This window comes from Pararge aegeria, chromosome 19 (assembly GCF_905163445.1).
Source record: "Pararge aegeria chromosome 19, ilParAegt1.1, whole genome shotgun sequence".
Taxonomy (NCBI): domain Eukaryota; kingdom Metazoa; phylum Arthropoda; class Insecta; order Lepidoptera; family Nymphalidae; genus Pararge; species Pararge aegeria.
In genome coordinates this window covers 11,405,024-11,419,917 of record NC_053198.1, presented here as the reverse complement: position 1 = coordinate 11,419,917, position 14,894 = coordinate 11,405,024, and the positions used below count along the sequence as shown (strand labels likewise).

The following is a 14,894-nucleotide window of genomic DNA, read 5'->3' as shown; positions in this document are numbered from 1 at the left end:
GGCAACCTTCATTTGAAAGAGAGACGTGTCAGTCAGCTAAAAGTCAATTAATTTCAATAGAAATCATATTGTGGAAATTGATGTATGAAAATTCATTTATTGAATATTTAGGATAGGTGAAATTTTAATTCCTTACTAAGATGACGACGTTGGCGGAGCCGGATCTGGGCAATGGCCGCAATAAACCGATATTTAATAACACGACCGGCTTCAGTACACTGATCACGGTTACGGTTTTGCTGCTGGCTTGGTTGGCCGGTTTTGCATCCCGGCTTTTTGCAGTTATTCGTTTCGAAAGTATTATCCATGAATTCGACCCTTGGTAAGTTACCTTTCACTAAGCGCAACAACTTCTCAAGGTGTCTTCCCCAAGGATTGTTATAACTTTTGTAAACGTGTTTCAGGTTTAACTACAGATCAACAGCGTACATGGTGCAGCATGGTTTCTATAATTTTCTAAATTGGTTCGATGAGCGCGCTTGGTACCCCCTTGGGCGCATTGTGGGGGGTACAGTTTATCCTGGTCTTATGATCACTTCAGGGTCTATACATTGGTTACTGCATGCTCTGAATATACCAATACATATAAGAGATATTTGTGTGTTCCTTGCACCAGTGTTCAGGTATGTTAGTTTACTTAAAGTTCCATTGCTGATTGTTTATCTTGACAGTTTATCTAAACTGCTTAAGATAAAGATTAGTGAAATTCTTTTTTAGTCAGATCATAACGAAACTATGTATTTGCTGTACCAATGTTTTCTTTGGTTTAATGAAAGCCACGAAATAACGAAATATGAAATTGTGTAAAAGTGAATTAAGTTCAGAAGTTTTTGTACAATCCAATTTGCATCTGAAACAATGAAATATATCTGTGTGCCTTTTTAGTCCCACAAAGGATAATACCCATATTGATGGGTAACTAGGCCTATGTTACTAAAATAACTGTAAGACAACATCATATGGCATTATCCTCAACTTATTATTGTCCCACAGCTGGGCTTGAGAGTGTACTTATTCTATTAAACCAATACCTAACTACTAAGTACTAAGAATTTCTTGAAAGAACAATCCAAAATGGAATAAATTCATAACTCTTCATTTAGATTCAACTCAATGATTTATGTATATTTTTAGTGGTCTAACAGCAATATCTACATATCTGCTGACTGCTGAACTGTGGTCACGGGGGGCTGGCCTGTTTGCTGCATGTTTCATAGCCATAGTTCCTGGCTACAGCAGTAGGTCGGTAGCAGGAAGCTATGACAATGAGGGAATTGCTATATTTGCTCTACAACTCACTTACTTTTTGTGGCTGAGGAGTTTAAAAACTGGCTCAGTTTTCTGGTCCATTTGTACAGCCATCTCCTATTTTTATATGGTAAGAAAATACATAAATCCCAAACAATTCTTTTGTTTATATATCTTTTACTAGTAAAACCTGGCTATCCTTTTGTTTGTAAGGGAACTTACAGATATAAAACACTATCTAGAATTCCATCATTGTGTGAAAATTAAAGTTTATCTATTGACTATAGTCATGTTTAACAGACACATGTGGAAGCTGTATTTTTTCATTATATAGGTGATAGTTGACCTCTTTGTGACAGAGCTAGTAGGGTCAAGTACTTGCCTTTTTTCTGCCTCCAAGCAGCATCGCTGTGTTCTGGTCTGAAGGATGTGATTGCCTGTGTAATTACAGGCACATGAGATTAATGAACACAGAGTGGCACATTGCAGAACATTTGACCCTTTCCTCTGTTTATAGGCAATCGTAGTCCACTTGCCATCACGTGGGCCATCTGATTGATCCGTCAATTATTACAAAAAAAAATATATACAGACTATATCTACGTCACATTAATTGAAAATCTATGTCTATTAGAAATCTCCTTCCTTTATCATATTATTAATCTTCATTATATCTGAGTCTGCATAATCCCATTGAATTATCTACTTACTGTGATTGTTTTGCAATAATATAACTTTCATGATTTTCATTTATATTGTTGTTTAAAATAGAAATTTGTTTAGGTATCAGCATGGGGTGGTTATGTGTTTATCATCAATTTGATACCTCTGCATGTATTTGCCCTGCTGATAATGGGAAGATTCTCTCAGAGGCTTTTTGTCAGCTACAGTGTGTTCTACATTGTGGGACTTCTGTTGTCCATGCAAATACCATTTGTTGGATTTCAACCTATCCGCACAAGTGAACATATGGCTGCATCAGGTAATAATTATTTGTTATTTAACCAAGTGTCTTGCATGCAAGTCTGAGTGCGGGCATGGGAGATGGGCAAGATTTTATATTGAAGGAACCTTATCTGAATAAACCACCTTTTGTTTAAAATTTAAATAATCATTTTGAGATTACTTTTTTATGCTATGTAGTTATAATAATAAAGCACCTGCATACTCAATTCAAGCAGATAACCCAAAACATACACAATACCCTTCCCTTCTCGTTTTTAAAGATGCAAAAAATTACATTTAAAATGCATATTTGAGAAATAACAAACAGTATAAGCTACTTTTCATATTACGTAATTTTTTAAATAAATTATCACCATTATCAATATACTGGCCCACTACAGGGCAAGGGTCTCTTAAATGGGAAGGGTTTAGACAGGACTGAGTTCACCATGCTGGCCAAATACGGATTGGTAGACTTAACATGCCTTTGAGAATGTTATGTAGAACTCTCAGGCATACAGGTTAAGTTATATTACCTTTACTTATATTTTTAATTTGACCAAGATATTTTATGCTTAAATTAAAACACACAGATTGGTGGGAATCAAAATCAGTCCCGCCGAAAGGGGCTTCCCCTTCCTCAAGCTCTATCCACTAAGCTATCACTGCTTTTAAAAATATATAATTTGTTTATAGTAAATATTTGGTGACATATATCAAAATGTTTATGACATATGTGTTATTTTATCCTAAAATAATGGTTGGCAAATAGTAATAGCAAGCAAGGAATTGAGTGGCTACAGTAAAATTTTAATTAATAGGGTATGTGATAAGACTTCATTTATTAACCTTATCAATTTAAACAGTTGATGAATACAGATATCTCCATAAATGTGTAAATGTTTATGCACATAACCCAACTCAACTCAATGCTTGTAAATTGGAGTATTGCAGTTCAGAGTACTCCAATTCCAATAGAGAGAATTTCAGATAGAAAGTCTTAAGTCATAATACCTCTTTTTTGAAATTAATTATGTTTTTGACGTTTAATGGAGCTTATAAACTAGGCCTACTTGAAATAAATGAATTTTGATTTTTTACAAGATAACCGCCGAACAAGCATGTCTGATGGAAAGCAGTGATGATGTCTGTTGGGCCACAAGCTTTAAAAAATGCCTGTTAACTTTTAAAGTTGCCTATATTTTATGGCATAAGAACTTTACTTAATATAGAACCTTACCCCTACCTACACAGAGTTTAATTTTTTTATGCTGCTGTCATTATTTTTTTTATAATTTACATAAGTATTTGATGCTCAATAAAGAAAGATTAGTTTTTCTCATCTTAACTTAAGCTTTATCAGACCGAAAAATATTCAACATCAGAAGTGGGATTACAATTTCATTCTGTCTTTTATTTTGGTGACTTTAGACAGTAAACAATGTTACAATTTTACTCTGATAAATGATAATAATACTAAGAGTGGTATAATCATTTTCTCATAGAAATAATGATAAGATGACTGGTAATTATTCCCAAAAATATTTATTTTAGGTGTGTTTGCACTATTGATGGCAGTGGGTGCTCTGCAATATTTACACAGTCTAAATCCAAAGGGACAGTGGAAGAAACTACTCATAGTTGGTGGCTTAATGGCTGCAGGACTAGTTTTCCTTATGGTTGTGTTTCTTACATATATTGGTGTCATTGCTCCATGGAGTGGCAGGTAAGTTGTCATACCATTATAAGTATTAGGATTCCATACACACACTCATCATCACATAACTAAATTACTTCAAGCACTCATTAAGCTCTGACAGGGCAAAAACAGGGGAAACAATTCAAACTAAGAATGTTAAGAAATATGTATCAAAATATTTTAAACAATATACATATACAGGAATACTTAATCAATTGAATGTATTTTCCAGATTTTTTTAAAATATTTGAATCGTGAAAGGGCCCCTCCCCTAGTAGGGTGGAAAGGGAACAAGTATTTTATTTGTACATGCTTTATACCAGAGTTGTATAGATCTTTTTATGTTACAACATTAGAATACATCAAACTTTCATATGTGTGTATATTTTTTCCTTTCACGCATTATTTTTCTATTAATAAAAAAACTGATGTAAACCAACCTACACTGGAATTGAAAAAAAGTAATGTACATAATAGCATAGTAACTATAGGTGTTATCATAAAATCCTTGAAACCACAAGTAGCCTTACGTAATACATACACTTTTAAATTACATCCCACCTGCGCAAAGTATTAAAATAGGCTCTACATTAAGTACACATATGTTTCTATGTTGCTTATTACTTTGTTTTAAAATAGAGTAGATAATTTTACTTTCTATCCTACCTACGCTAGGGGTTAAATTATACGTGGCATACCGTGAGAATCCTACCTGTGCGTTAATCGAGATTCCTATCGGATATCTTGGTAGTTTAGCGTAAAACTTTTCTGTTTGCGAACAATTGAGCCGGCGCCAAATGCTCGCCAACGAATGTTTGAGAAGCTAATGCTCATAGTCTGAAGTAAAAGTCGTAGCACTTCCCCAATCCCCGGTCGGGGTCTATCACAAAATGCTATATTATTACTTTCTAGTAATAATAGCGATGCGTACATCCCTACTTCCCTACTTAATATTATAAATGTGAATGTAAGTTTGTTTGTTACGCTTTCACGCGAAAACTACTGTACCGATGTTTATGAAACTATTTATACATATTCTTGGAGGTATTAGAAATAATATAGTATACTTTTTATTGAAAAAAAATAATTGTGAAAACATCTCATATATATGACTATAGGTGTAGACTATGTAGCAGTACGCTGCATCCCAAAATTACGCGGGCGAAGCCGCGGGGCACTTCTAGTACAAAATATTATGGTGGTAAGAATTTGTTGGTAACTAGGTACATGCCATTTCTAAAACTAAAGCTACGAGGCTTTCCCAATTAAGCTATGGCTCTCCTTCCGGCGATGCCGAAATTAGCAGGTTCAAATCCTGTCGGTTCCGAAATTTGTTATATGCATTTTAAATTAATAAAAATTGATAATTCCTCCAAGTGTAGGTAAAAACACTTATAAAATTATAAAGCTACGAGGGATCTAAACGCGCCCTATTATAAGAAAATGCTTAAACTTTCGTTACGAAAACTGTGTACTACTGGTGAATATTATATTTACAGATTTTACTCCCTATGGGACACTGCCTACGCAAAGATCCATATTCCCATCATAGCCTCAGTGTCAGAGCACCAGCCTACAACCTGGTCGTCGTTTTTCTTTGACCTGCACGTGCTGGTGTGCACATTCCCTGTGGGGTTATGGTACTGTGTCAAGAATATCAATGATGAAAGAGTTTTTGGTAAGTATCAATTTGACTCTTCCGTCGCTAATATTACCGATCAAAATCAAAATTATCCGCCTCGTTGGTTTAATGTTTAGCATGTTTAACTACGGATCGCGATAAACAATATATTAAAACGCATTTAAAAAATCGTGGTTACTACACGATTGATGAATTCCTTAACAACAAGGCTGCTTGGAAGCAGGCCACTCCGCTCTCATCTCTCACAAAACAGAAAAATTCTAAAGAGTGTTTAACTATAAAATGATGTTGGAAAAGAGCAATCTGCTGAGTTTATTGCCGGCTCTTCTCAGTGGATTCTGCCTTCCGAACCGGTGGTATAGTCTCTACAAACAGACCGATTTGACGTTTTAAAAGTGCTTATAAATTAGGCCTACTTCATTTCTTCTTCAAAATTCATTAATTTCAATAAATTAATTTGAATTTTAATTTTGATACGCGAGTTTCTGGGTACGAAAACCGGGTCGAGCCAAACACTGCTAGGTTCTTTCTGTTAAAGAATTTTCAATTCCAGCCAGAAGTTAGAAAAAGGTTATGTCCGGGTTATAATATAAATATTTAAGGGGACTCCCATACAACAGAAATAATTATTTTTGCCATTTTTGTGCCGTTTTATTGACAATGTTACGGAATGAAACGAAATGCGAAATGCGAGTCCGATTCGCACTTAGGACGGTTTTTTTTAAATAAATATCTTGTCTTATTCATTATTATGTAATTTTCATTCGACCAACATTTTCCAGTTACATTATACGCTCTAAGTGCTGTATACTTCGCGGGTGTGATGGTGCGACTTATGTTAACATTGACACCCGTAGTGTGTGTGTTATCCGGTATAGCCTTCTCTATTCTCCTTGATCTCTTGCTAAGGGACGATGATCTACCTACTGCACCAGTTGAGCCGAATGATAAGAATCTCTATGACAAGGTATGGTATATTCTTCTTTCTTGTGTCAATACCTTTTATTTCAGTGAGGCTCGATGCTAATAATTTGAAACATTAATGTAAGTTTGAAGGTAAAGATTGCAAATTTGTAGTAAAATCCTCTCAAAGTCTATTTCCATATTAAGAGTCCCATTCAGTGATTGGTCATAAAATGTGTGGGAAGAGTAACAAATGAAGAAAAAAAATATCTGAAAATCAATCATTACAAATTTTATATTGATGTCCTTACTATTACTAAACTAATTTATATTTGCGGTATATCTCATAAAAGCTATGAAATTTACCGCATTCGTTATACCATTTGTGTTCTTTTGTAGTACTGGTTTTTATTTTGCATGCTTTAATAAAAAACTATTAGCGTTCCGGTTTCACAGATAAGTCTTAAAGACAGTAAATAATGTATCTCTAAAGGATGTAATGTAATATTTCGGTTTTTATTTACACGTTGCATATTCTTTCGCAGGCCGGTAAAGTAAAGAAGCGCGCTCCCGAGCCGACGTCGCAAGCTGATTTTGGCTTAGGAATGAACGTGCGATCAGGCGCTCTTATCGCCTTTATGATCTTGCTGATGCTTTTCTCTGTGCATTGTACCTGGGCAACTTCTAATGCTTATTCCAGTCCTAGCATTGTGCTGGCCAGTTATGGAAACGATGGGTAAGTTAAGGGTATCTCCAAATTATTATGGCCTTGGAGTTACTGTGCTACTATTTTCAATATTATTAATGACTTTTGTGTGTTATGTGCTATTTTTTTAAAATCTTAAATGTCTCAAAAGCCTCTATACTCATAAATGAGACGGACTATGGCTCACCACTCTACTTAAATGGGGGTTTGCATCGTTTAACAATGATCATATGTAAGTGATAGTACCTGGGACCGATGGGTTAATGTGTTCGAGAGCTGATACTGAGAGTTTCTAAACAGAATAACCCAACAGACATTTTGGGCTCGTCCCAGGGTTGAAACCCTTGTGATCCGTAGTTGATCATGCTGGTCGCTAAACCATCGAGGCAGGAACAACGAAGCATCAAGTATCTTGAGTTATTCAAAGATAGTGGAAAGCCATCAGTCTTTTTTTATCTAGGCTTCAGGCTTTCTGCTTGATGAAAAGTAATGAATTTATCTGTTGAAAGCTGGCCTAGAAGATGTTTATTCACTATTAACTTAAAGGTATTCCACATATATGTGGCATTAGACACAACTGAAACCTTAAAAAGTTTATATCACATGATTCCAAAAATTTAAAACTAGGCAGATGAAAAGTATTTAAGTAAGTGTGAGAGAGATTAAATGTGTTGACCAAATTTGTCTCTATAGCTCTGAGATGGATTTTTTATTGATCTATCACTGTGGGGTTTTCTTACGACATTTTTGTTTCAGATCACGTAAAATATTGGATGACTTCAGAGAAGCATATGGTTGGTTGTCACAAAATACAGCGGAAGACGCTAGAATAATGTCCTGGTGGGATTATGGTTATCAGGTAAAACATTTAGTTGACCTGACTTGTTTTATACTGTTTAATATTTCGGTTTAGTTGAGTTAGTTTCTTAAATTCTCTGTTTAGATTCTCCAACCTTGTGTTTTTAAAGATCTTTACTTTAGAAGGACCAAGTACAAATATTGTCACTTCCTTAGGCTGGCCCTTGATATTGATCAAGCGTTTTAAGATACCATATTTAACTAAAATAGAAAATAATTCCTACTGACTTCTGTCTGGAGGCAAGAAGATTTTGACAAGCATGGGCCAATAAAACCAACTTGTAACTGCCAGGCTTACACAGATTCGCATAGCATTTATTCGTGCCGTGTTTCTTCTCTTTCTTTTCTCTACTCTCAATTTTTTTTTGCTAGTTAGCCCTAAGTTTGAGGTGTGTCCGGCAAATCAAATGAATGAATGAACGCATGATAGTAGTAGAGGTTTTTGTGACATACCTCTTCCAGGGTAGTACTACAAATGTGTTCCGGTTTAAAGGGCGTAGTTGAAGGTTTAAATAAGAAAACAGAGCAGCAAGTTGCAGCTCTGTTTCTTATAGACCTGTTTCTGGCATGCTCTGCGATGTAATGCTCTGTTTATAGACGATGGTTCTCCACATAACGTCAGGGGGTCCATCAGCTTGATCCGTCAATTATTATTACAAAAAAAATTGTTTTTAAATTTTTACAAAATTACAAATACGATAGAGTATCACTCTCACTCTCAGGCGAAATTTTACGGTCTTTTCGCTGCATAGCGATCTCTTCCAGGTAACCAAAGCACTTCAGGAGTAAGTGCTGGATTTAAACCTATCTAGATCCTTTGAAACTATCTTGCTGTATAAAGAAACTATAAATTATTTTTGTTCAAAGTCAAAGTCAAAAATATATTTATTCAAGTAGGCCCATAGGTGGCACTTTTGATGCGTACATTACATGAGAAATGTACGCATCATTAACAAGTATGGTGTTGTGAGGTGACTTTTTAAAGACATGACGCAGTGAAGGACTAAACTGTTCTTTCTTCCCTAGATTGCTGGAATGGGTAATAGAACTACTCTTGTTGACAATAACACTTGGAACAATTCGCACATAGCTCTCGTCGGCAAAGCAATGGCCAGCAACGAGACAGCCGCGTACGATATAATGACTATGCTGGACGTTGATTATGTATTGGTTATATTCGGAGGCGCCATTGGTTATTCCGGGGATGATATCAACAAGTTTATATGGATGGTGCGGATTGCTGAGGGTGAACATCCTAAGGATATCCATGTAAGTCTTTTGTATGAACGTTCAAAATAAGGAGTCACTATTGTAATAAATATTATATTTCATTTTTTTTTAAACACAGGAAGCAGACTATTTCACGGAAAAAGGAGAATACAGAGTAGATTCAGAAGCGTCTAAAACGATGTTAAATTGTTTAATGTACAAATTATCCTACTATAGGTGAGACTATGAAACTTCATAATAATATATAAGGTCTAGACCCTAAATATTTTCAATAAATCTGAACTCCAATTGAAAGTCATTGGTAAAGTAGCAATTCCTATACATAATCGGCAAATTTTGATTTCCAATAAGATTTTTCTTAATTTTCTTTTATTCTAAACCACCCCAGTGTCTAATTTTATCCTTCAGGGAAACTCCTATTTTAGCTCTCTTCATAGCACGTTAAAATTAGTGAAAGATTGTCCAACAATAAAACCAGTAAGATAATATAGACTATGCACAAAGAGTCTTTATATGTTCGGCCTTCCTAGCGCAGTGGTGTTCGATGTGTTGTAAATGTAAGGTACCCGGTTCGATTAACGGGTGTAGCAATTAGCGAATTTATTATTTCTGAGGCTGGATAGAAGCAGGCGTTAGTATGCGGAAATCCATAATATTTATTTATTTCTTTGGTAACTATGACCCATCTACACTATAACATAACAGAATAATTAAAAACTAAACTAAATCAAAAATTAATAATATGAAAACAGAGTATAGCAAATTAAGCTTAAATTTCATAATATATTAATGCCCGTTTTCACTAACGACGCTCAAGGCAAACTCCGAGACACCAATCGAATTTCACTAGGCAATTCATATTACCTAACTTGTCCATGGTTCTTGCCACGAGGTGCGGTATTTGTGTTGGTATTATCATAATTATTATAATCGAGCAAATATGGACTGTGTACACATCTTTTTTCTTTGTTTTCCAGATATGATAGTGGCGGAAGTCCGCCGGGATATGACCGCACGCGCGGTGCCCTGCCCGGCAACCGCGGTTTTAAGCTAACTTACCTCGAGGAAGCTTACACAACAGAGCATTGGCTCGTTAGAATATACAGGTATTTACAGCCCTGTCTTTATTTAATTCATTTTTTTTTATTTATTATCACCAACCCGTCTGCCCAGTGTGGTGTTTATGGGCAAACCCTCCCATGAGAAGAGGCATTTAGTCCGGCGGTGGACCTTTACAGATGATGATGATGATGATGATGATGATGATGACGATGATGATGATGATGATGATGATGATGATGATGGTGATGATGATGATGATGATGATGATGATGATCCAAGACTGTGACTAAACAACAAATCAACTCGACTTTACCATCGAGTTAATAAGAAAGGACGGAGATTAACATACACAACTCCAGGAAAACTAACGGATACAAAAAAATGTAATAAACGAGGAAAAAGAACTCGTACCTAGTGAATGCAAAGCGTTAAAGTAATAATTCTATTTCAGAGTAAAAAAGCCGGATGAATTTAACCGGCCCCGATTGCCTGTGGCCAAGAGAACAGTACAAACAAGCAATAATATGTCCAAAAAGGTACGTTAGAGTCAAAATCTCAATTTACTAACGTTATGTTAAGCTTTTATCACCCTTGGTTATAATTTTGGGGAATCTTTAGTAGTTTTTGTTAACTGGCTGCTCACGAAAACATCCGTGTAGCATTTAAAATTTGTGACTAAAATAATCCGATATTTGAGAATAAAATAATCCGAAGACACGTAAGGCGCCTCAATAGATAATTATGTCTCATCTTTTCACATAGGTATAGAAGGAAAAAATTGTGGACATAAATATCAAGTGGCGCTCATTAACCCAAATCAATATTCGCATTGTACCAAATTTCAATGTAGTTGTTTCTGTGTATTTATTTAACATCCGCGCTTCGGGACACCTTTATAAACATCTATAGCTATCTGACGTTAAGTACGTCATTAGAATTTATACTGCTTATCTTAGGGTGGTAATGAGAATTAATTTATGAAACATCCCACATCCGAAGGATATTTTAATAAATAAATATAAATAAATATACTACGACAATACACACATCGCCATCTAGCTCCAAAGTAAGCGTAGCTAGTGTTATGGGTACTGAGATAGCTGATGGATATTTTTTTATGAATATAATACACATAAATACTTATAATATACAGATAAACACCCAGTCATTGAAAAACAGTCATTTTCATCACACAAACATTTTCCACCTGTGGGAATCGAACCCACGACCTTTGACTCAGAAAGCAGGGTCGCTGCCCACTGCGCTACTCGGCCGTCTTCGGTTAATCTTTCTTTTATTACTCTCTTCAACAAATGAGTAGTTGCGCGTGATTTAAATGTTGCTATCTCGCTTCCATGAAACCCGCCCGTTTCACTCACCAGAGCCCGTTAAGTGCAAACCATAGAGTAGATTGTTAAAAATTCCGTTCAAAACTTATCTTCAAAATGTTGTTTTGTGGTGTGGTTGAGGCAAGGAGTGAAAGAATTCGAAGCAGAGGTAATTTAATGTTATCTTTGTCTTGGGTTTTCGTAAACCCTTTGCCACACTACTCTCAGGATGGCAGGTGGAATACCCTTGCCAAGTTCGAGAGTTTCTCTAATAAAACGTGTTATTCTTGGGGTTTAACCCGGCGCTCGTAACGTAAGACATTGCATTATCCCCATGAAATGTTTACATTTATAATATTGGTATTATAAATTTTTCTACAATATTTCTTAAAACATTTATATTATAAGATAAAAACTGAATATACCTATTGTTTTGATTGCAGCTTGCGTACGGTGTAGAGTCGATGGTATAGTACAAAGTATATATTAGTTTTGACATTGATATTGATGTCGTGATTCGATAGAATAGTGTATTAATTAAATTAGCTTTTGTTTTCACTGCCCACTTGATAATTGAAGATGAAACAACTTCGTGTATGATGAACAGTGATTTGAATAGGAAGAGTATATTAACTAAACTTCGAGGAACAGGGACAAAATGTTGAGACTTACTTACGACTACATTTTTTTCGGGAAGTTTCGGAACATCGAAAGTATATAAAAAAATAGATATGATATTAATGCAGAAAAAAAAAGGAAACCAAAAGTTATGCAGTTCTAAAATTGATGAAATTATTATGGGTTCGGTTCAAATGCCAATTCAGCCATTGTTCATTAAAGCTAATTAAATTGCTACAACCATTTCAATGTAATATTAAGAAAATATTTACAAAAAACATTTCTTTTGAATTTTTATCAATTCTCGTAAAAATATATTAAGTTCGAGTATTTTTCTGTTTTAATAACATTTTTAAATATACTACTCAGTGATGTCCCGCAGCTTTCCCAATAAAAAAATCTAGTGGTAGGGATCTCTTCACTTTCTGCCTCCGTCCTTTGAAGTTTGAATAAATATTCTTTACTTATTCCGATCTCTTATGACGAATAATGCTATGATTAATATACTGATAAAACGTAGTTCGTTACATTTTTTTTCATTTTCAATGTCAAGTGTAACTACTAGAATGAATTAGCGTTGTAGTGTTTGCATAATCGATTTTTCCATTATCACTATCGAGGGGCAAAATACTAAATTGAATGTTGTAATGTACGCGCATGCCTTAACATTAATGATCCATTTTAAAAGTCACGAAAACACATTATTACACAAAAAGAACTTAAAATAATACAATAATATTTTTTAACAAGCGCAGTATAGTTGTAGTGTAAAATGTAGGTACGAGTATGTAATATGTTTTAGAATAAGAATATGTTACGCAACCCTTTTTTGTATAGCCAAGTCTTGACGAATTGCAAACGACTCAAACCTATTTTTGCTACTTTGTCTTTTAAACAATGAGTTTTAAATGAAAAGTATATTTAAAAAAAAAAAAAACTTAAGGTAATTTTTTAATTATATAACGAGGGAAATCGTTTCCTCGAAATTCATGATCAGACTAAATTTCTTAATAAAAACAGAATCAGCTTTTCTAAAAATTCAGCTTTTCCTATTGCCCTATGAAATGTAAAAGACAAAACTTAAATAGTAATCTATCAACCAAATAAGAATTTATAAAAAATTTAAGAATTTGCAGATTTTGCGAGCGATACAATTTTTACAGTTACATACTTACACAATGATTTAATTTTGCGCTATACTCTGTAATTGTGTTTATATTGCATTCGTAACAAGTTCAAAATATTTTCGACCCTATTGCTTGAGTGTTAAATGTCGCCTTGATTATGGGTCACCAGCGTAATATTAGCGATATTTTTTCGTAATCTTAACATGTTCGTGACTGTTCATTCGACACATTTAAAATAATTTTCATTTGTCGTTTTTTGTTTGTTATGTTTGCTATTAACCTCGCAAGTTCGTTTAGTAATGAGAAGTATGATATTCCGTGCGTCTTTATTAAAAAAATGTTTCTTTTTTTCATAACAGACGTCGAAGAGGAGAAAAGGTGTACTGAAGAATAAGCCGACGCTGGTGAAGGGCAAAAAAGTGACGAAGTTGTAGTGATGCATTTGAGCGCGCGGCTTAGTGATATGTCATTTCAGTGGTAAATATGCATTGGCCGATCACAATATTAATACAATTAGGTTGCGTCAATCGACGAATTTCCTCGGAATAATGTTTCTCGAGGTTCAGTAAAGCTAGCCAGAATAAAATTATCTGGTAAAGGTCGCAATTTATTTATATTAAATAAATTGCGACCTTTACCATAGAGACATATGTGCAATGTCCATGGTGTGCACCATAGGTAAATTTAAATATGGCGGGAATTCACTAGAGGAATTGTGAAACAAATGAGTTTGATTTCATTGTTTTATTTATTCAATCATTACTATATTGTTTTTTTATTCGTACCGTTTTTAATAATATGGCATTTGATTAAACGTAATATCATCGTAGTTAAATACTTGACTATTATTTTATTTGAAAATTAAATTTTTAGCGAAACTTAGACGTAAGACGTTCTTTTAATCTTTACCCAAGTCATTAAAATAAAATAAAATAATACGGCAGGGTGATTACGTATCTCAAGGCAGAATTGCGACAAGCGTAAATCTTGCGATCTTTTTCTGTCAAGCGTCACTTTTGTATTTCTTGTATGCCAAAGTGACGTTTGACAGCAAATATCGCTAAATTGTCGCCTGTCGTGAGATACCTAATCACCCTGCCGGTTGTTAAACTTTTCATCATTTACGATTCCATTAAGCGGTATTAGGAGAACTATCGAATGTCCATAATAACACCAGGCAAAATTTCAGGCTTTTTGAAATGTTCATTACTAGTGTACCTACGGATAGTGTTGTCTACGACTTTTTGACCGTTTTGGCTAAGAGAATTGAAAATTTTATGATGATAGCTGCAGGTTGCGGTTCGCGTTTAAGCTGAACCTAGGTTACAAACAAACAAATAAACCAACAATCACATTTTTAATATTAGTATGGACTTATAAATGTAGGTAAGTTTAAGAATATTGTCTTGATAAACCATTGGTATAAAGTCTCTTGTACGGAAATTTCTAAACTAAATTTTCAATTATATTTGGTGGAAGCAATCTTGCGTGGCTTCCAGCCTAACGAGTACCGACAACACCGTGCCTC

General features: G+C 34.6%; 1 protein-coding gene across 3 annotated transcripts; it reads left to right on the top strand.

The window, feature by feature from the left end:
* Positions 1–35: 35 nt before the first annotated feature.
* On the top strand, positions 36–14,338 carry LOC120632058 (dolichyl-diphosphooligosaccharide--protein glycosyltransferase subunit STT3B). Of its 3 annotated transcripts, none has more exons than XM_039901824.1 (15): positions 36–322; positions 405–623; positions 1,135–1,378; positions 2,032–2,230; positions 3,748–3,919; positions 5,392–5,570; positions 6,317–6,501; positions 6,983–7,173; positions 7,900–8,002; positions 9,028–9,270; positions 9,350–9,447; positions 10,209–10,337; positions 10,745–10,829; positions 12,065–12,088; positions 13,726–14,338. In XM_039901824.1, the coding sequence occupies exons 1-15, from the start codon at positions 141–143 to the stop codon at positions 13,798–13,800; spliced, it is 2,328 nt and encodes a 775-aa protein (XP_039757758.1). In that variant the 5' UTR covers positions 36–140; the 3' UTR covers positions 13,801–14,338. The 3 variants fall into 3 exon arrangements, with proteins under 3 accessions (XP_039757758.1, XP_039757760.1, XP_039757759.1); XM_039901826.1 differs by having other exon boundaries at positions 12,065–12,100; positions 13,726–13,776; XM_039901825.1 differs by lacking the exon at positions 12,065–12,088.
* Positions 14,339–14,894: the final 556 nt, after the last annotated feature.